This window comes from Xenopus laevis, chromosome 1S (genome assembly GCF_017654675.1).
Source record: "Xenopus laevis strain J_2021 chromosome 1S, Xenopus_laevis_v10.1, whole genome shotgun sequence".
NCBI classification, from domain to species: Eukaryota; Metazoa; Chordata; class Amphibia; order Anura; family Pipidae; genus Xenopus; species Xenopus laevis.
Genome location: NC_054372.1, coordinates 41,166,961 through 41,187,896, shown reverse-complemented (window position 1 = coordinate 41,187,896; position 20,936 = coordinate 41,166,961). Strand labels below are relative to the sequence as shown.

Sequence of the window (20,936 nt, the reverse complement as noted above, 5' to 3'; positions counted from 1 at the left end):
GCTTCTGCCCCGGGAAATTTGAAGAAAGAAGAAGCCGGAAGATGATCGCTCTGTGGCTCTTGCTGGAATAACCCTGGACCGTGCAGTTTTCTGCTGATAACAACACCGGCCCGGAGTTTCAGGTAAGTAAAAACATTCACATGGGGGTGCCTAACATTTGGCACCCCCAAGTGTGAAACAACTTTCCTTCTCCTTTAAGATAGTAAAATATGCCCTCCCCTTTAAACAAATGGGTTTAACCTTTAAAGCAAGTGAGTTGCAGGTATCAGTCCCTGAGTAAAATATAAATGAAGCAGTGGAATTTTTAATGAATCTGATGAAAAGTAAGTGTACGACTGGCCAGACTAGGGATAATGTTGACTTATTGTACCAAACCCAACGCAGAACATAATATCTTCCAGTTGTAAAAGGGATATCTGCCATTGACTTCTACATGACCTTGACTGGTTTGAGATGGAGTATGTTCAAATTCTGACTTTTAGCAGCCTTGGAGTTTCATAAAACTTTAAGTTGTTTTCTTTCCATGAAAAATTAGTTTTTCCCCTTTAAAACCCCGACCAGAAAAATTTGAGTTCTAGTAAATAACCCCCTTAGTGTAGCTCTGATGTACAGTCTTCATAATATATTTGCCAACATCATAGGAAGGTCATTGCAATTTTCTGTTTAGCCAACGTTTGCAGTTTATTCAACTGACAGGGTGGATCTTATGGCTGATGGCCAGCAGTATGCATCAGTTCATCCCCTGAGGGAACAACCCCCCCCCCACGCAGCAGCAGCAACAATGGGAGAACAGTGCAAAAAATGGATGTAACTATAACGGACACTATACATGGGACCAAGAGCCCCAAGTGACGACATGAAAAAAAATACCTATTTGTACATGAAAGGATTAAGGCATGAGGATAAGTAGAAGGATTAATCTTTAAAAAAAATCTTGAGGGTGACAGTCATGGGGCCCAGAAAAATTGGCCTTTAGTTATGCCACTGTCCAAATGTAAATGACTTTTCTAGAAAGAAATTAAACATGGAATATTTGACTATGGGATTAATTTATGTTGGCACACTGGCTCGGTAGTTATTGGAAACTTGTAGTGCTCAGTCTTGAGTTTGTATAGGCATGTTAATTGGCATCTGATTAAAATGGTTATTGATAAGGACCTTAAATTGCAAGCTCCACTGGGGAAGCGACCAATCTGAACGATGAACAATATCTACAAAATGCTACATAAATGTGTTTGAACTATACAAATAATAATAATACATAAATGTCACAAGAGAGAAATAAGAACTTCCAAATAAAAACAAACAACCCACTGTAAGGCCTATTTCTAAGTTCTACAGTTCAATTATAGGAAGCTCATTTTAACACACAATGCTTAACAAAGCAAAACTTAATGATGGCATTGTGTTTGCTATATATCAATGTCAAATAAAAACGCTAGATATTTTCCATTACTGATTCACTTTTCAAGGGACAAAGTGAAATATTTACTTAGATGCTTGGCATGTTATTCAAGATATTTTATTTACAAAAAAAAAATGCAAAAGGAAACTGTCATTTTCCATAAAAAGAATTCAAACCGTGTAAACATAAAATGTCATTTGTATGCATAATCCTTCAGATAATTTCTTTCTTTGAAGATAAATGATTCTTTTAGAGAATTATAATACTTTTATAAATACTTTATACTTCTAGAATTTAGGGCAGAGTGGAAACATGTCTGCTGCTTTAATTCTCTAGGTTGGGTTGATGATCACAGTTCATTACTGCAGTTAGTATAACCATAACACTAAAATGCACCTATAATACTAAAGCACTCAACTTCACAACTTAATTTTGTCTGTCAAAGGTAAATTGAAAAAGGGTAAGCATTACAGAATAAATGTGTCTCTTCTGCTGCCATACCACTCAATGGGCCAGATGCAATTCAGTAAGAAAAATGTATCTTACAGTTTAGAAAAAACTTTTCTCCTGATACAGATAAATTTTTCCCCACAGACCAGGGCCAGGCCATGCTGGTCGGGTGCCCCAGGCAATCCAGCCAGGCACGAAGCCCCCTCCGCCACACACATAGGAGGCGCGCGCATGCGCACTGACCGGCTGTGTCAACCTCTTCAGGTACTTCTCTCCCTCCCCACTTGCGCATGCACACGCACATAAACAGGCGCATGGACTGGAGACGAGCGACACTCACTCAGCCAGACTAGGTGTAGGCAGCAGTGAAAGGTATTTGCCTGGTGCCCCCCTAGATTTGCACCCTAGGCACGTGCCTACTCTGCCTTCCCCTAGTTCCGGCCCTGCCACAGACAGAGTTTTCATGTGATGAACAATGAGATAAGTTTTTCTGAATTGCATTGCATCTGAAATTGAATCTAATCCATGAGTGAGTTTTCACGTGATAAACCTTTTTATCTTTTATGGCCCAATATCTTTGCAAATTGTGGACTATGATATGTCTGAGTAGACAGTCTGCTGTAGTGTGAATTCTCCTTTTGTAATTAGTGATGGGCGAATTTATTCAGCAGGCGGGAATTCACGGCGAATTTGAGCGACTTGCCGCCGGCGAATAATTTGCAAAACGGCCGCTAAAATTCGCTGGTGAAAATGTCCCGCCGGTGTCAAAAACGGATGCCGGCATCAAAAACGAGACGCCTGTGCCGTTTCGCAAATTTTTCGCCATCTCACAAATTTCGCACTAAATTCGCAATTTTTTCGGCGAAGCTAAACGGCGCAAATTCACCCATCACTATTTGTAATATAAAAAGTTGATTGGTTACTAAAACTTCTTGGAAATTGTAAAAAAATAAAAAAGTGGTAATTGAGACACAAGGGTTCCCTTTTCACCAAACAAGTGGATTCTTTCACCTTTATCTGGGTGTTATGGAAGTTTGTTTAATTCATTGGTTTGGGCTGAAGATCAATGATTTGATCATAGAGAAAGTAAATGCAGGCTATCGGAGGAGAACTCAGTGGCGTAGCTAGTATAGCCCAGGCCCAACCTCTGACACACAGCAATCCCTACATGCCCACTTCCATTCCCCACTGGTTCATTCTCTTGCCTCCCAGAGTCCCCACTCAAAGGTAGGCAAGTGGCTGCAGGGTATGCTTCCTCTATAGTTACACCACTGGAAGAACTGCATCAACAAGCCAATGAGGTCTCTCCCTGACAGGAACATTAAACCTGCCAGTTTATCAGCCCGTGTATTGCCAGTTATAGACCCTTGCACATAAGAGTAACTCTATTGTGGCAGGCTAATGAGAGCAGTAGTTTTTGGGCATGATACACTAAAGGCCTAATTTGTGGTGAGTGTGTGAAATATAAGGAACTTAAATTGAGGAAATGTAGGTTGTGAACATAAGCAGCATAAATAGATGAAAATGAAAATATTTATGAATATACAGTTTTCTTAATTGGGAAAAACCAAGCCGTCTCATGTGGCCTTGTAGTTTGACAGTGCTGATTAATTCCTCAATGTATGAGCTAAGTGTAAAACATGCACTCTGCCCTTTGAATATCAAGTAATGAACTTAAATGCAAAGCACTTCTTAATATGTTGTACTGTAGTACATTTGGTTGCATTATGTTCTCGCTCTCTGCCAATGCAACATGTCTGTGTGTGGGGGTGTTGTTAAAGTGTATGTTACATTAATTTTCCCCAATAGTGATGAGCGAATCTGAAAATTTGCGAAACGGCAAGATTTCACAAAACGCATTGAAGTCAATGGGCGTTTTTTACGAGCGACAAATTTTTACGCCTGCAACAATTTTTCTCGCTCCAAAACACATTGAAGTCAATGGCCGTTTTTTACGATCGACAAATTTTTACACATGCAACAATTATTTTCGCTCCTAATGCATTAGCATGGGCATTTTTTCTTATGGCGACTTTTTAGTCCTAATGCATCAAAATCAATGGGCGTTTTTTTTCTAATGGCGGCTTTTTTTCTCCAAATGCATTAAAGTCAATAGGCATTTTTTCTTATGTGCAAAATTTTTTCCGCAGTTTCGTGGAAAAATTCGCACATGGCGAAATTTGGGATTTCACCTCAAATCCATGGCTTGTGAATTAATGCTGTTATTACAGCACTATCTGTAATAATGGTGTCATATCACTTCTCAGGATAATTACTGAGAAATACTGATTAAAAAGTTTTTCATAAGATTCACCTTCTCATTTTCAATTAGAACCTCGCTTCTAAAAATAAAGAGGGAGAAAAAGATTACATTTAGTAGGAGCTACAGTAAGTCCAATAAAATATATGGAAAATGTGATGCTTCCATGATTAACTAGGTCACTGGATTACGATTTAACATTGACAGTGCTTATCTACAGCAGGTTTTGCCTTCTGAGCACATCTACTAAAATTCCATTAGGCCTGGATTAATACAGTGTCTGGCAAATAGTCGTATTGGAAACTAAATAGTGCAGTTATGTTTTTTTATCTTGTATAACTATTAAGCAACTGAGTCACTAAAATGTATTAAAAAAATCACCATGTATCAATTCTGATTTGAACATATATCAATATAAAAGAATTGAGGTCCTTTTCTCTGTACTGACATTTTCAGTACCTGAATTCACTAAATTGCACAGTACAAAGACAGCCCTTGGCTGGCTCCCTGTTATTTTGCTGTAAATATATTACAGATCAATCAATATGTGTTTCTTTAGTAAGGGGTGCAAAAAAATCATAGGGTATACAATTTTTATATAATAATGCTATGATTCCTGAAAAAAAGACACCAAAATATTTCAAGCAAGATCTACTCATCTAGAGCTTTGATTGTGATTATAAAGAAGCTTCATCAAATCTCACTACTAAATTGCCGAGATCAGTTTTAAAAGAGGCAGTATTTCTTCTTGAAATCTACAGTGTGGTTCAACACGTCCTTGTAACCCTTCCTGTTATAAATATGGGAGCTGCACTCAGGGGCCAATTTATGGGGCAAATTCACTAAGAAGCGAAAATGCGATAGCGACACCTTCGCCGCACTTCGCCAGGGCGCCACTAATTCACTAAAATCCAAAGTTGTGCTCAGGGAGGTGAACGGTAGCGAATTTGCGCTATCGTTAATTCGTCAAGCAAAGCGAAGTTACGCTAGCGATGCCTAATTTGCATACGCCGCCAAGTTAAAGTTGAATGGACGTATATGTAGCAGCAAATACATTACACTACACAAGCCTGGGAAACCTTCATAAAATAAAATAGAGTTGTTATTTTGTCCTACACATGTGCCCACTGTATAGTTTAGGTGCCATATGTTAGGAAATGTAGGGGGGAAGGAGGGTACCCCCAAAAAAATTTACGATCTTTTTCAGCCTATCACCCTTAAAAAAGGAAAAAACAACAGTGTTTTTTGGGACTTAGAAAAAATCGTAACTATTTTTGAAGCAATCCCTATCTACTTTATTGCACTTCGCCTGGTCTGAGGTGGCGAAGGCAAGTCTGGCGCAAGAGGTAATGTTCAGTAAAATGCGCAAGTTAGTGAATTAGCATAGTTACATTAACTCTTCGCCAAAGTGCAACTTCACCTGCATAAAGTAGCGCTAGAGTAGGTCCACTTCACTAGCGAATTTACGCCAGTGCGAAGTAACGAAATGACATGAAGCTGGCGAATTTGCGCTAACGTTAGGCACTTCACCCTTTAGTGAATTTGCCCCTATGCCTCTTGCTGCATGAGGCGTATCCTGTGATGCTGCCCCCTCACTCCCCAGCACTTACCTTTTCAGCGCAGGGGCGGGTCCAGGGTGGGATACATCGCTAGTGCAGAGAGCGCAATTGCACTCCCTACACTAGAAAAACCGAATTTCCAGTTTGATGACCGGAAATTCGTCTCTTAAAGTCACCAGGAGCTGCTTTTTACCACCCCTGGTAAGTAGGGAACTGCTGCCACCTGAGAAGGATTTCTCAACTCGCGTCATGGCAGCAGTGCCCCTGGCTGCAATAACAGTGTTTGATGTATAAAGATGTATTTCTTCCAGCAAATATCAATGTTTCGGTGCAATAGGTGGGAACATGCAAGCTCAAGCAGGGTTCTACACCAAAATAATTGCAGTCAAAGTTAAAATGGCAAATAAATACACAGTTGGAGTCAATAATCTCTGTAGTGGGGAAAGCTGTATTCTCTGTAGATATCCATTATTCAGACCTTCATGAATAAATTTGTGTCTAAAAGGCCAAAAACCAGCCACAAAAAGGACAACTTTCTTACTGTCCAACTGATCACTAATAAGTGGGCCATCTAATCTCTAGGCCTGTTTTTCAGGTCAATTGATCATGACAAATGTGGTTTGCCCATTTCAGCAATGATGACAGCATAAGGAGGTCATTCCCATGATGTTGATCATACAGTTTGATTGAAAAGGATTCAGTAGTATGAATCACTCTCTACATCTGTGTTCTTCTCTAGGCTGGTGTAGAAAATAAATATACAGTAAAAAAAAAAAAAAGAAAATGTTAAATCACTATTAAAGGGTATTGTACTCTAAAATGTAAAAGAATAAGAAATGATGTGAGAGGAACCACCAGAAAACAACATCAACACTGGTCATTGGATACAGGATTTTGTATGATTTTCAGGAGAGATCAGAACGAATCTCAGTTTTGTTGGGCAGGTCTAAACATTTTTGGTTGGTTTAGCTGAAACAAGACAAATCTCTGACAACGTGGACACAATTATAGTCTCCCATGTAGGGATGCACCGGATCCAGGATTCGGTTCACGATTCAGCCTTTTTCAGCAGGATTCGGATTCGGCCCAATCCTTCTGCCTGGCAGAACCGAATCAGAATCCTAATATGCATATACAAATTGGGGGTGGGGAGGGAAATTGCATGACTTTTTGTCACAAAACAAGGAAGTAAAAAATGTTTTCCCTTTTCCACCCCTAATTTGCATATGCAAATTAGGATTCGGTTCGGTATTCGGCCGAATCTTTTGCAAAGGATTTGAGGGGTTCGGCCAAATCCAAAAATAGTGGATTCGGTGCATCCCTACTCCCATGGAGTAGTCAGATCATGCCCCCCCCTCCGGCACCTTTACATGCAAGGACAGTCAGCTGACCAGTTTTTATCAGCATGATGTAGCTTCTTATTTTACTGCTTAATCCCAATCAGAGTGACCCCAGAGTGCACTTTTGCAATCATTACAATCATTTTCTATTTTTAGTGGTTTCAGAGATTTCACTGTTTACCTAATAACATTAAATTGGTACATTGTATTTTTAGTAAATGGATTAGGAAAAGGAAAAAAAATGTGATATCGGAATTACATATTGTCATTTTAATTGGCTTTTGACAAACATCCTTGTATTTAAGCTTCTGCGATAGACAAAAAATTATAACTAGAAGAAACCAGTGTGGATGATTAACCACACTGCATTATATGGTGGTGCATATATACGTATAAAGAAAAATTAAGTAATATGCCCTTGTTTATTTTAAAAGGGACACATGTCCTTTACGTTTGTGGAGTTGCAGGAGACAAAATGTCAAAGCAATTTCTGCTTGCTTATCCTAGTGCTAAGCAAGTCACAAAAAAACATGGCACTGATTATGAAAGGTTATCTATTCCATCTCAGTCTTCAGTTCTCTATTACCAATGCCAATTTACTGGGAATTTCGGCATCTCAAGATGTGATACTGTTTACATTTTACAAGAACTTTCAAAACAAGGATGCACATGCCAAGTATACTAAGCAATATTGTAAGACTTTTTCATAATCATTTATAAAGAATGAAACTACTTTATGGAAGGACTCAGCTGCATTTAAACAAGATGTTTTATGTGAGATCAAACTCATACAGTGCATCTCTAAATCCCTTCAATCCATTCAAATAGCTAAAAAAACAAAAAAGATGCTGTGTAATCAGACAACTATTTTAGAGAACAGCAGGCCACACTGCCCAGCTCAAAACCGATTCTTATTTTGCAATGATCATAAACATGTGGCTTGCTGCATAAAACCCAATCTTATTTTATATTACAGAAATAAAGGGTAGTACAATAATACAGAAATAAAGGGTAGTACAAGAAAAAGAGAATTTAATTTATTTTACAATATACAGGTATGGGACCTGTTATCCAGAATGCTCAGGACCTGGGGTTTTCCGGATCAGTGGAGCCCCCATTGACTTTGACAGCTTTTAATTGATGAAGTTTTGTATTAGAGCAGGGATCCCCAACCTTTTGAATCCATGAGCAACATTCAGAAGTAAACAGAGTTGGGGAGCAACACTAGCAAGAAAAATGTTCTTAGGGTGCCAAATAAGGGCTGTGATTGGCCATTTGTTAGCCCTTATGTGGATTGTAAACCTACATTGAGGCTCTGTTTGGCAGTGCACCTGTTTTTATGCAACCAAAACTTGCCTCCAAGCCTGGAATTCAAAAATAAGCTCCTGCTTTGAGGCCACTGGGAGCAACATACAAGGGGTTGGAGAGCAACATGTTGCTCACGAGCTACTGGTTGGGGATCACTGTATTAGAGTTTTTCATGGATTTTACACATAATGAATCTGGAATTTTTCAAGTTTTTAAGAAATATAGAAAAACCAATGATTTTTAGAGATTCGTAAAAAAAAAAAAAAGAAATTTGAAAATTTGTAAATAGGCCCCGTTAAATCTTCTTTTTACATTATTGCTTTATTTCATCCCCATCTAACTGAACCAATTCTGTATGGACCTCATTTTTTGAGCAAGCGAGAGAGAGAGAGAATTCTCAGGTTTCAGTAGAAATCAGTAGCGTAACTAGAGGGGGGCGGGCCATGGCCCGCTCGCACACTCTGCTCCCCCGGTAGTTCCGCCACTGGTAGAAATCACCAATTGTGAGAAGAGGTCCAGGTGCACCGCCCTGAACCTTCAGCTAACGGAGCGGACCACCGAGTAGAGAAAAAGAGCAGGCACTTCCAAAGATCAATCCTCCAGGCAGGCTTGTCAAATCATAAGTAGTTTTATTTCGGTACACAAGGATACAGCCTTTAGAAGTGCCTGCTCTTTTTCTCTACACAGAGAATACTTTTCCACCTAGTGCGTTTAATAATGCTAAATCATTTTATTCAGAAATGATTTCTAAGGATGAGCATAAACTGATAATATAGTTAAGAAAAACAACTATTACATGTACTTGTGGCAAATAAATTCTGGTCTCTTATTTTGTACTGGTACTGGGCCTTATCCAGTTTCATAAACCAGCAGGATTACCTTAAAATTGTCAGATAATAAAGAATGTTTAGTGATAATTAGATTAGGTCTGCACAGCTAAACAACGAGTAGCTATGAGGGTAAAAATGACGCCATATAAAAATAAAATGACCTGCAACAAAAAAAAAAAAGACCATGAAAAAATGAACATGAAAATACTGTATGTTGCATTGTTAACATTTAATATATTTAGAATGGTGTAGTCATTGGATAATAAAAGTAAAATGTGATCATTTAGAATTTAAGATTTTTTTATTTACATTTTTATGAAAAATTCTACTTTGAATAATGGTACTTAATGGTATTACTAACTGTATGTAAACTCTAGTCTCCTGAGGTCAAAATAGATTAAAGTTAGCCATTCTGTACATGGAAAGATCTGATTGTCTGCTGAGGTGGCTAAAGAGTGGGAAAAAACCACACGGTTGCCAAATCAGGCTGGTTCATATCTTTGGCACTTATACCAATGAAATATCTAATGGGGGCTTATGCTGGCCTCTTGGGAGAGAACCATATCAATGGCAGTTGAAGAAGGAATTTTAATCATATTTTGCAGTTTGTGTCTTGTCCAGGAGTGGAGCGTTTCAAATGTGAAGAAGTACTGAAAACAGGAAAATAATGATAAAAACTTGGCTAGCCCCTTTAAATTAAAGACTTGTGTTTACTGCATATGTTTAAAATACACCTACATACATACACACAGGACTCCCTTAAGATATACCGTAAGACTCTTTGGTGTTGCAAAAAAGTATTACAATTACAAAGAATATATTGCAGTCACAAAACTGTTGTGCATATATAATTTCAAAGACAAGGTACAGAAATAAGGTCATCGCTTCTGTATAAAACTTGAAAGGAACTTTTCTACTCATCTTTCTCTTAACATGGTCCAGGCTTTTTATTTCTGAATAATAGACTTACAGGGACAACAAAATAACACCAGGAAACACGCTAATTAACCATACTAAATAGAACATACAGGTCATCATCTTAGTGGAGGCTAACTTGCTGTCTTTGAACTTTGCGATTTTATCTTGCTTAATCTGACTTATTACAGATCTATTTTAGGAACAGGTTACTGACCCACAAAACTGTATCTGATCAGAGTCCTTATTTTCTAAAGGAGATCTTGCTTTCGTATCCCCTTTCTTATTTGAGTTTACTGTATATGTTTAAAATACACCCACATACACACACACAGTACTCCCTTAAGTTATAAGACTCTTTGGTGTTGCAAAAAGTATTACAATTACAAAGAATATATTGCAGTCACAAAACTGTTGTGCATATAATTTCAAAGACAAGGTACAGAAATAAGGTCATCATTTCTGTATAAAACTTGAAGGAAAATTTTCCACTCATCTTTCTCTTAATATGGTCCAGGCTTTTTATTTCTGAACAATAGGCTAACAGGGACAACAAAATAAGACCAAGAAACATGCTAATTAACCATACTAAATAGAACAAACAGGCAATCATCTTAGTGGAGGCTGACTTGCTGTCTTTGAACTTTGCGATTTTATCTCGCTTAATCTGACTTATTACAGATCTATTTTAGGAACAGGTTACTGACCCACAAAGCTATATCTGATAAGTCCTTATATTCTAAAGGAGCTCTTGCTTTCTTATCCCCCAACATGAGCTATTGAATTGAGAAGCCTTTTTTAAAGGAATTTCACAATTTATAATTCCCCTTAGTCTTGTGACTTTTGTTTTGATAAGTTTCAGTCTTCCTTTACTGCTACTGCAGAGCTGTCGAACCCCCACCCCACAGTTTTGCAGGAGTAAACAGATTTTTGGTTCTGTCCCCGATCACCATAAGGGGGCATTCCCCTCAATTTCTGACATTTTCCAATGATTTCTGACAATTTGTAGGCAAATCTGATCTGTTCGTGCACAGACGTCACTTTCGCTAACATCACTTCTGCATGGAATATGTTTCAGAAATGATCGTTTGTTGATATCCAAGTACAATGTCTCCAGATCCACAACCCAAATGCATTATATACAGTGAAGGGGAGTGGTTGCTAGTGGGTGCTAATCTTAACATAGAAATAGAGAACTTTCTAAAGGTGTAACAACACAGTTTTTAAATATTTTTAATGTGCAACCAACATTTCATCCCCAGGACCTTGGGTGCAACATTTTACCAAATCACTGTATTTTCAGAGCTACCACAGCCTGCAATTAAAAGGGCAAGTAGTCCTACAGATCCTTCCCTCTTTTTCTTTACTGAGGCATGCAGCCACTCTAAACTTCACACATAGCTCCTGGCATTTTAGGCTACTGTAATGCATCATGCACCATCATGGGGTATATTTATCAAAGAGTGAAGTCAGAGATCTCTACAGTCCACTAGAGTGAAATTCCGCCACTCTCCATTCATTGCAATGACATTTTTAAAAGAGTATTTATCAAATGGTGAAATGAAAGTTCACTCTTTGATTAATATGCCTTTCAAAATCCCATAGAAATGAATGGAGAGTGGTGGAATCTAACTCTAGAGGACTTTGAAGATCTCTAGCTTCACTCTTTCATAAAGATACCCCCATATATTTATCAGGCAAGAGAATTAAGAGGTCAGGCATAGTAACTTTAACTAGCAATTAGCACACGATCTTGGTGCCATTTTAACCATAGGTTCATAAAAGATAGTGCCACCAACTAGCACAATTAACCTAGAGTGTCTCACAGATAATCCATGTGTGGCCAATCCATAGACAGGCTTGTATACTGCATCCAAGTTATTATTGATCCCCCAGGTTATACAAATCCATTGGGACTGATGGATCTTAAGAGGTCAAAGGGTTTTAATGTAAGTGAAGTCACTGAGCCTCCCTAGTGAAAGATAGTTCCTTTTGAAATTGCCATAGGCATCAGGACCCATTGTGCAAGTTGGTTCCCAGTGCTCATACGGTACTTCACTACCTTGTATTTTTTCATTCCATACTGCTCCCCCCAGAAAGCGGGTGTTACTTCATCTCAAGTATGACAGGAAATAGTCCCCTGTGTTAGATTTAGGCAGACAGATTGGCACCAGACAGACAGGCAGATTGACACCAGACATGCAGACAGATCAGCATACCTGACCCTAGTTGCTGTAGCAAGACTACTAGCCAAATTACAGACTAATTTAACACTTTATATGCTATAAAACATGATTTATCCACATTAAATTAATCACAGCAGGTTTAATTGGTAGCAGGCCCAATATAAAAATGGCACCCTGGGGCCTTTTTTGGCAGTGAGTTACAAAGGGTAACACAGTATAAAATGTCTTAGTATACAATACAATATGCAGCATCTTTGCCATTAATCTTAAATTGCCTGTGCTGTTTTACATCAGAAACCACGGCCAACAGTCAAATGGTTCAAGCTAATGTTCCACATAAGGAATTACTTCATATGTTCTAGAACACAGAACAATTTAAAATGATTTACTATGTATATGAATTTTCATGGCTTTGCACATAGATTTCAGGCCAGTCTAAACACTTTTTTTCATTTTTCACTTCCATGATGCCCTCTAAAAATGTGACATTATAATTTTAATAAAAATGATCTTTTCCCAGTTGGACAGTATTATATACAATGTATCTTTTCTTCTGTATTACCTTGTGTCGTAGCCTTAGAAATGGTGGAAATGGTTTTAGAGAATATTCTTCTTTTGCTGGTCTTCCTTCAGTTAAAAGAACAAAGCAGCCCATGCACAAAGCCACCGACTGCCAACTCAGCATCTTTACCTAAAAGAAACGGAAAAAATAATTCTTGATAAATGACAGTTGCACTTGCTACGTGTTAAACTATACCCCAGTTATTCTTGTAGAATATTTTGTCTATTTTGCCAAGATATTTGGGGGTAGCTTAAATGAGACAAATGTCTTCATGCTTTTTTGGGGTTCATGCACTCCATTGCAATATAACATCTAAAGAATCTAAAGAATCATCCACTGTCCTGACATTCATAAAGGACTGTTTGTCATTAACTGTTACCACCCACTGTCTTGTTTCAACCTTAAAAAGGATGCCTTGTTTTCTTATTTACCTGGTGCAATATGTCATTGTGTGTGTTCACATGTGCGGTGCATTTGTTATAACTTAATCATACGGACACAGTTTATAAATCACTGTTTTAGTGCCAAAGCCTACCAACCCTTGCTTTAAAATGCTGCCTGTTTCTAGGTCAATCCTGGAATGCTTGGTTTTGCCCATCTGTTACCTCCTTCTGGATACCTGCCTGCTTATCTCTGTGTTTGTCAACTGCTTACACTGCACAGCGGTTACAAATTGTGTGTGCCTAGGACAGTAGACTTTTAAAAAGTCTGTATCTCAGTCCACTTTTTTATTATCTGACTTTGCAAGTCATATACCATAAAGTATACTGAGTATAGTGAGACCAAGACCAGCATTTTGGATGGTTAAACACAAAAGGAAAGGTGTCTTTTGGTGGAAGACAATTTTTGCCAAACATTTTATGCTAGCTTCAACAATTCAGATTCAGAGATTTCAAATGTATTGTGGACATTTTAAAGTGCCCCAATAGCCACTCTGTTGATCTAAAGGCTGCTTTTTGTGACCACCTTATGAGCTGGTCCTGTCGTTTAAACTCATGAAATTAAACGCTGAACTTTTTACAGGATAATACTAACTACAGGATAATACTTGTTCTTTAGAAGAAAACAACTCTTGGTTTTAAGCTCACTTTCTGGCAACAGACTCTAGTATGGAGAATGGCACCACGATTGTGTGTTAAAATATGTATCTGATTCCCATGGGACAGTTGAAAGTCACACAGTACAGGTGTTCTCTGTGAGATTCTTAGTCACTGAGTCTAATTCAGCAAGGTTCAAACCAAGCTTGAGAAGGTCCACGAGTTACCAATAAGTGCAAGATTAGATATTTTATACAAAGCCTTAACAAGGTGAAGACATTTTCCTTGTAGACAGAATGGCCAACTTTTTTGATTAAATACATATTTGAACATTCACAGTGAAAGTAGCTCTGAGATCTCACATCAGTAATGGCTACTGCAATCAGTCTTCTTTGTGAGTACCATTCAGTGCATAAGGAACTGGTCATGGATCCTGCCTGCCTAGTTGATCATAAACTCAGGCCTCGGATATCTGTCTTTTACCTGCAATCAAACTGGTTAACTGGGAGCACAGCAAAATGGAGCACAACATTAGCTATTTCCAGCCCACAGGAAAGCCCCTGTTTGTTCTGATTGCTGCATTATGTGTTAGAGCATTATCATTTTAAGTTTCAAGCGGATCTGTCATTCTTAAAACTGCATGATGATTTTACACTTATAAAGGAAATAATCATCCTGAATAGCCCAATTTTCTTTTAAAACTGTAAATCTTATCTTTTTTTTTGTATTTGCAGCTTACATTAATATGAGGAAAATGGGTAGTTAAGAAGAAAAGATTCTTCTTTCACCCCTGTAGCTGTGAGAGCTGCTATACTCTTTAGTCTAGTTATTTTACAGAGATCCAGATGAATTTTTTTGCCTATTCACTTCCAGCTGTTATATTCAAAGTCAGCAGATGCTGTTTAACATATATGTTATATCTACATGCACACTGCCCTGGGAGTTTGTATTAAAACTGTACATTTAAATATATCCAGTCTAAAGTAAATAATACCTACTCTTAAGAATATGTATGCAATTTTGTGGGTTTTTTTTTGCTTTTGCTATCTATAGTCAGATGAGTAGCATAGCAACAATATTTAAATTACATTAAATTACAAGTTTAAATTAGACCTACTCTACTCCAACTCCCATCACAATTATTTTTCTTCCACACCGGGAGATTTTCCCCAATCGAATATAGCCTAGGTATGGCACATCTGAGTAAATGAACATACACTATATTCAGCATTGCCAAGGCAATACACTAGATTTAAATATGTGTTACCTTTTGAAAATATGATATATATCTATATATCTATATATAGATATATATATATATATATATATATATATATATATATATATATATATATAAACACTATCCACCTGGAGCACTCCAAAAATATGTCAAACACCTGGGTGCAGGTTATATAATATACATCCATATAGCAAAGAAATCGCACTCCAGGGGGCAAATTCACTAAAGGACGCATTTTCGTTAATTCGCCGATTCACTAACGGGCACTTGCGTAAATTCGCTAGTGTTACTTCGCACCCTTACGCCTGTCTAATTTGCGCAACGGACGTAACTATGCAAATTCACTGACGCGCGCATTTTTCTGAACGCTACCTTTTACGCCAGACTTCCTTCGCCACCTCAGACCAGGCGAAGTGCAAAAGAGTAGATAGGGATTGCTTCAAAAAAAGTTAAACATTTTTCTAAGTCCCAAAAAAGGTTGGTGTTTTTTCTTTTTTTATGGGTGATAGGCTGGAAAAGATCAAAAAATTTTTTTGGGGCTACCCTCCTTCCCCCCTACATTTCCTAACTCATGGCACCTTAACTATACAGTGGGCTCATGTGTAGGGCAAAATAAAAATTTTATTTGCTGTTTTGAAGGTTTCCCAGGCTTGTGTAGTGCTGCTACATATACCTTCATTGTAACTTCAATTTGGCGCAGTATGCAAATTAAGCATTCGCTAGCGTAACCTGCCCCCAGGTCTTTTAAGGTGAAAAAAATCATATTTATTTCAACGTTTCGGCTCCTAACTCAAGCTGTCCTCAGGAAGTGATAACAACACAAACAACACACATATTTAAAACATAAGATGGCGCCAAAATCAAATCATGACGTCATCATCAGGAAGTGCTTTTCATTCGTGATCATATTATAAGTTGAACAACCCAGCAGTGAATTGATGTTTACCCATAGTGACTAATCAAACCCCTGACAGACTTAAAAGTAGTGACAGCATCAGGACATGCCTGTTTTATGGTAAGTGTCTACAGAAGGTATATCATATGTGCCCCTGTTTCATAAATATCCTCTTTGTGACTGCGTGTATATAAAAACATTGCATAGCACGTTTCACTTAAACATTGCTCCTTAACCCTCTGGACCTCATCAAATGCATCTTTGTGATGTATCGCCTTATGTGTGGAACACGTACCTACGATCTGTGCCGGAGTAACCCTATTTCATTCCGCTTCAATATGTCAGCGCCTACCCGCAACAAGTCTGCACTGATCCGATCGTCACATCATGTTTCCCCATGCGTCTCGTGCCATTGGTGTAAGTTCATCCGTCACGCAACCTTTACAGCTTACCGTAGCTCTCTTAGCCATTGCTTGTGCCGCTGTAACAAGACCTCTAGCCTAGTGATGGACGAATTTATTCCCCAGGCGCGAATTCGCACAATTCACCGCTGGCGAAAATTTGCCGCGGTCAAAAAAAGTCAAAAACGAGACGCCGGCGCCGTTTTGTGAATATTTCGCGGGGAATTCGCAAGTTCGGTTGTGACAGGCATCATAAGGTTAGCATATCCACGCTCTAGGCCATGTGGAGCGTGTATATGCTAACCTTATGATGCCTGTCACAACCGAACTTATAGATCATACTCTATACTTGCGAAATATGTACCCTATGGATGGACTGAGAGGTGCGGAGTTTAGGTGCCTGTTGGTATTCTGTGCTGCAAGAGAGCTACGGTAAGCCATTAAGGTTGCGTGATGGATGAGGACAGCTTGAGTTAGGAGCCAAAACTTTGAAATGAATATGATTTGATTTTTTTCACCTTAAAAGACCTGGAGTGTGGTTTCTTTGCTATTTGGATATATATATATATATATATATATATATATATATATATATATATATATATATATATATATATATATATATATATATATATATATATATATTGAGCCTCCTTTTGCAAATGTAACAGCGTCTAGACGCCTCCTATAGTCTTTGATGAGTGTCTGGATTCTGGATTGCGATATACAAAATCTCTCCAGTTTAATTAGAAATTTATGGCTACTGAGCATGGACAGCCTACTTCAAATCATCCCATAGATTTTCGATGATATCCAAGTCTGAGGACTGTGACAGCCAATCCAGAATATTGTACTTCTCCCTCTGCATAAATGCCTGTGTAGATTTCGAAGTGTGTTTAGGGTCATTGTGTTGTTGGAATACCCAACCCCTGCATAACATCAATTTTGTGACTGATGCTTGAACATTATTCTAAAGAATTTGTTGATATTGTGTTGAATTCATCAGACCCTCGATTTTAACAAGGGCCCCAGTCCCTGAACTAGCCCCACAGCCCCACAGCATGATGGAACCTCCACCAAATTTGACAGTAGGTAGCAGGTGTTTTTCTTGGAATGCGGTGTTTATCTTCTGCCATGCAAAGAGCTTTTTGTTATGACCAAATAACTAAAAAAAATTTCTCATCAGTCCAAAGCACTTTGTCCTCAATGACTGTGGTTTGTCCAAATGAGCTTTTGCATACAACAAGTGACTCTGTTTGTGGTGTGAGTGCAGAAAGGGCTTCTTTCTTATCACCCTGCCATACAGATGTTCTATGTGCAAATTGCGTTGAATTGTAGAACGATGTACAGATACACCATCTGCAGCAAGATGTTCTTGCAGATCTTTGGAGGTGATCTTTGGGTTGTCTGTAACCATTCTCACAATCCTCTGCATATGCAGTGCCAGTATTTTTCTTGGCCTGCCAGACCTGGGTTTTACAGCAACTGTGCCATTTCCTAATTACATTCCTTACAGTTGAAACTGACAGTTTAAACCTCTGAGATAGCTTTTTGTAGCCTCCCCTAAACCATGATACTAAACAATCTTTGTTTTCAGATCTTTTGAGAGTTGCTTTGAGGATCCCATGCTGTCACTCTTCAGAGGAGAATCAAACAGACGCACAACTTGCAATTGGCCACCTTAAATACCTTTTTTCATGATTGGACACACCTGCCTATGAAGTTTAAGGCTTAACGAGCTAATACGACCATTTTAGTGTTGCCACTAATCAGTATTGAGCAGTTACATGCATTCAAATTAGTAAAATTACAAAAGTACCCAAATCTTTGCACACCCAGTTTTTCACATTTGATTTAATTTCATACAACTGAATACTGCTTCACTAAAAATCTTTGTTCAAAAAACACCTCAGTACTTAGATGTTCCTGGGAAATGAAAGACATACCACTGTTATCTTTTTTTGTTGAAAGTCTAGTAAATTATTATGCAGAGAGGGGTTCCCAAACTTTTTCATATGACTTTAAATACAGGCAATACCCGGGTTACGTAAGAGATAGAGTCTGTAAGTTTGCTCTTAAATTGAATTTGTATGTAAGTTTAAAAATATATATTTACTTATTAAATGCAACTTAGACTGATGTATGTCTCAACATAGTACAGATATGGGACCTGTTACCCAGTTATCTTTCTGTAATTTGAATCTTCACACTTTAAAGTGATACTGACACTAAAAATGTTCTTTTCAAAACATGAATCTACATTAGGGGGCACATTTACTATTGGTCGAATATCGACGGTTAATTAACCCTCGATATTCGACCCTCAAAGTAAAATCCTTCGACGTTGAATATCGAAGTCGAAGGATTTACAGCAAATACTGCGATCGAACGACAAATAGGTTCTAGGAGGTCCCACATATGCTAAAACAGGAATTCAGCAGGTTTTAGATGGCGAATGGTCAAAGTCAAATTTTTAGACACTAAATGATAAATTTCGATATTCGCTTTTTTCAAAATTTTTTTAAATTCGAATCAATGTGGACTATTCCCTAGTCAAAGTACACAAAAATAGCTCGAAATACAAATTTTTTTACTTTAATTTTAAATCTTGATAAATCTGACCCTTAATGTTGAGACAATAAGTTGTCTTTTCCCACAAAATTCTGCAGTTCCATGGGTTTGCCTGTAGCATTTTTGTACATGATAACTAAGATATTTGTTCAAGCTCTTTTCCTAATGGATCTAAAGACATGCTGGCAGGGATTATGCCTCTGCGACTGAAAATTCAGATGTTAATTCTTTCTTTTTCAGAAATGTTCACAATAGGTCAGAATATTCATAGTCAGCCTCTATTTCTGTGAATGCAAGGGATTCTAAGCAAAGGAGAATAGTCTTTATCCCAGCTTACATTATCAAGACCTGAATAAAACTGTGAACTTTGTATAACTTATAGGTCTAGTGGAACTGGTTGAATGTTAACAGCTTTGCCTCTGAAATGTAAATTTCATAGAGATAACCTGGCTTAAAAGCTTGTGTCAACTCATACTGAATACATCAAATCATTTAATGCCAGCCTGCCAGCTTTCACAGCTGTGAGATTGTTTGCAATGCAGCAGACCCATAGGGCATGATTTTAAAAAGACCAATCTGGCAGCCTTTTCACATTATACATGAACCTCCTTTTAGCCTACCTTTAGCCCACCGGGAAAACAATAATGATATCCAGGTTGGAATGAAACAGACCACGTACGAAATAAAAAAACAAACAAAAAAAAAACCATAATCAGTTACTTAATAATACAATAATAATCAAGTGAAAAAATATAGATAATACACACACTCTTTTGTAAAGCTTGAAAACCACACTGGTCTTCCCACCATGCTACCTCCTTCCACAACATCATTGGATGGACAAGCTTAGGGTTGCCACCTTTCCTCCCAACTAACTCTGGGCATGATGGAGGGGCACGTGATGTAGTGGGGTTTAATGTTAAGGAGGCATGTTGTTCCGTAGAGGGACGGGGTTATGATGTGGCGATCAGTGATTGGCCGATCGCCTTGTCAATCTCAGGGAATCCTGCTCAGTTCTCCTAATTTTGAAAACCTGGCAGGCAACCCTATGCAAGTTAGAGCAGGCAACTATAATAGCTTCCTTCTGGGAAAACTTGCTATATACAGTATATATATATATATATATATATATATATATATATATATATATATATATATATATATCATGATTTTACTCATTAAATTGATTGCAGGGGTGGTGGTAGTGAGCCATGTGATCAAAGTTTACGACTACTTAGTCAGTAAAGGCTACTTGCAGCATGTCCTACTGTTTGTGCAGTGACCTCTAAACGGCATCGGGGAGTAATGTGTTTCCTTGGCTGATCATTTTGCGATTAAGGGCATTGCGCCTATGAGGTGAGCTGATCCATGTGCCACCCCCTGAACCCCCCTCAGCACAGAAAAGGTAAGTGCTGGAGGGCGGCATTGCAGGAGCCACGTCTAGGCACCTCCTGACCCAGAAAATACATTGTTGCAGAGCAAGCCAGACTACAACCCCCAATAACAATTATGATTACAATTATAAATTGATATCAATTAGTAAGTTGTTTTAAGAGACCCACTGTAGGCAATAGAGACAAAGCTTTGTAAAAACAATATACCCTGCCAGCTTTTTGTAATAAGACTGTATAATCATCAACATAAAGTCAACAATAATAGAGTTCAAACATAAAAGCATATACATGACAATTCCTCTTCAGATAGATCTGTCCAAATGTATGCCGATATAAAGTGACTTTTAGAATCTTGACATAAAGAACTGAATTTTCAAAGAGAGAAAAATAAAAAGAGTCAGCAGACAATAAACGTTGAAAACAAATACCATTTCCAGAGCAGAATTAGGTCTTCTGGGAAAAATCAAACAACAGGAGACCTAATAAGCAAATACACACCTGAGGCCCTACTGTCTTTAGAATATGATGACATATTGATACTGATTGCACTATTATTTCAATAACTGCACAAGTGGCACATTTG

At 38.0% G+C, this 20,936-nt stretch overlaps 1 protein-coding gene across 2 annotated transcripts in view; it reads right to left on the bottom strand.

Moving 5' to 3' along the window:
- fstl5.S (follistatin like 5 S homeolog) overlaps nucleotides 1-20,936 on the bottom strand; it is a 251,175-nt gene that overhangs the window by 212,330 nt on the left and 17,909 nt on the right. For both annotated transcript variants that reach the window (XM_041579533.1, XM_041579534.1), the window contains exon 2: nucleotides 12,816-12,944. In XM_041579533.1, the coding sequence (XP_041435467.1) occupies nucleotides 12,816-12,938 (123 nt within the window). In that variant the 5' untranslated portion in view covers nucleotides 12,939-12,944. The remainder of the gene's footprint in view (nucleotides 1-12,815; nucleotides 12,945-20,936) is intronic.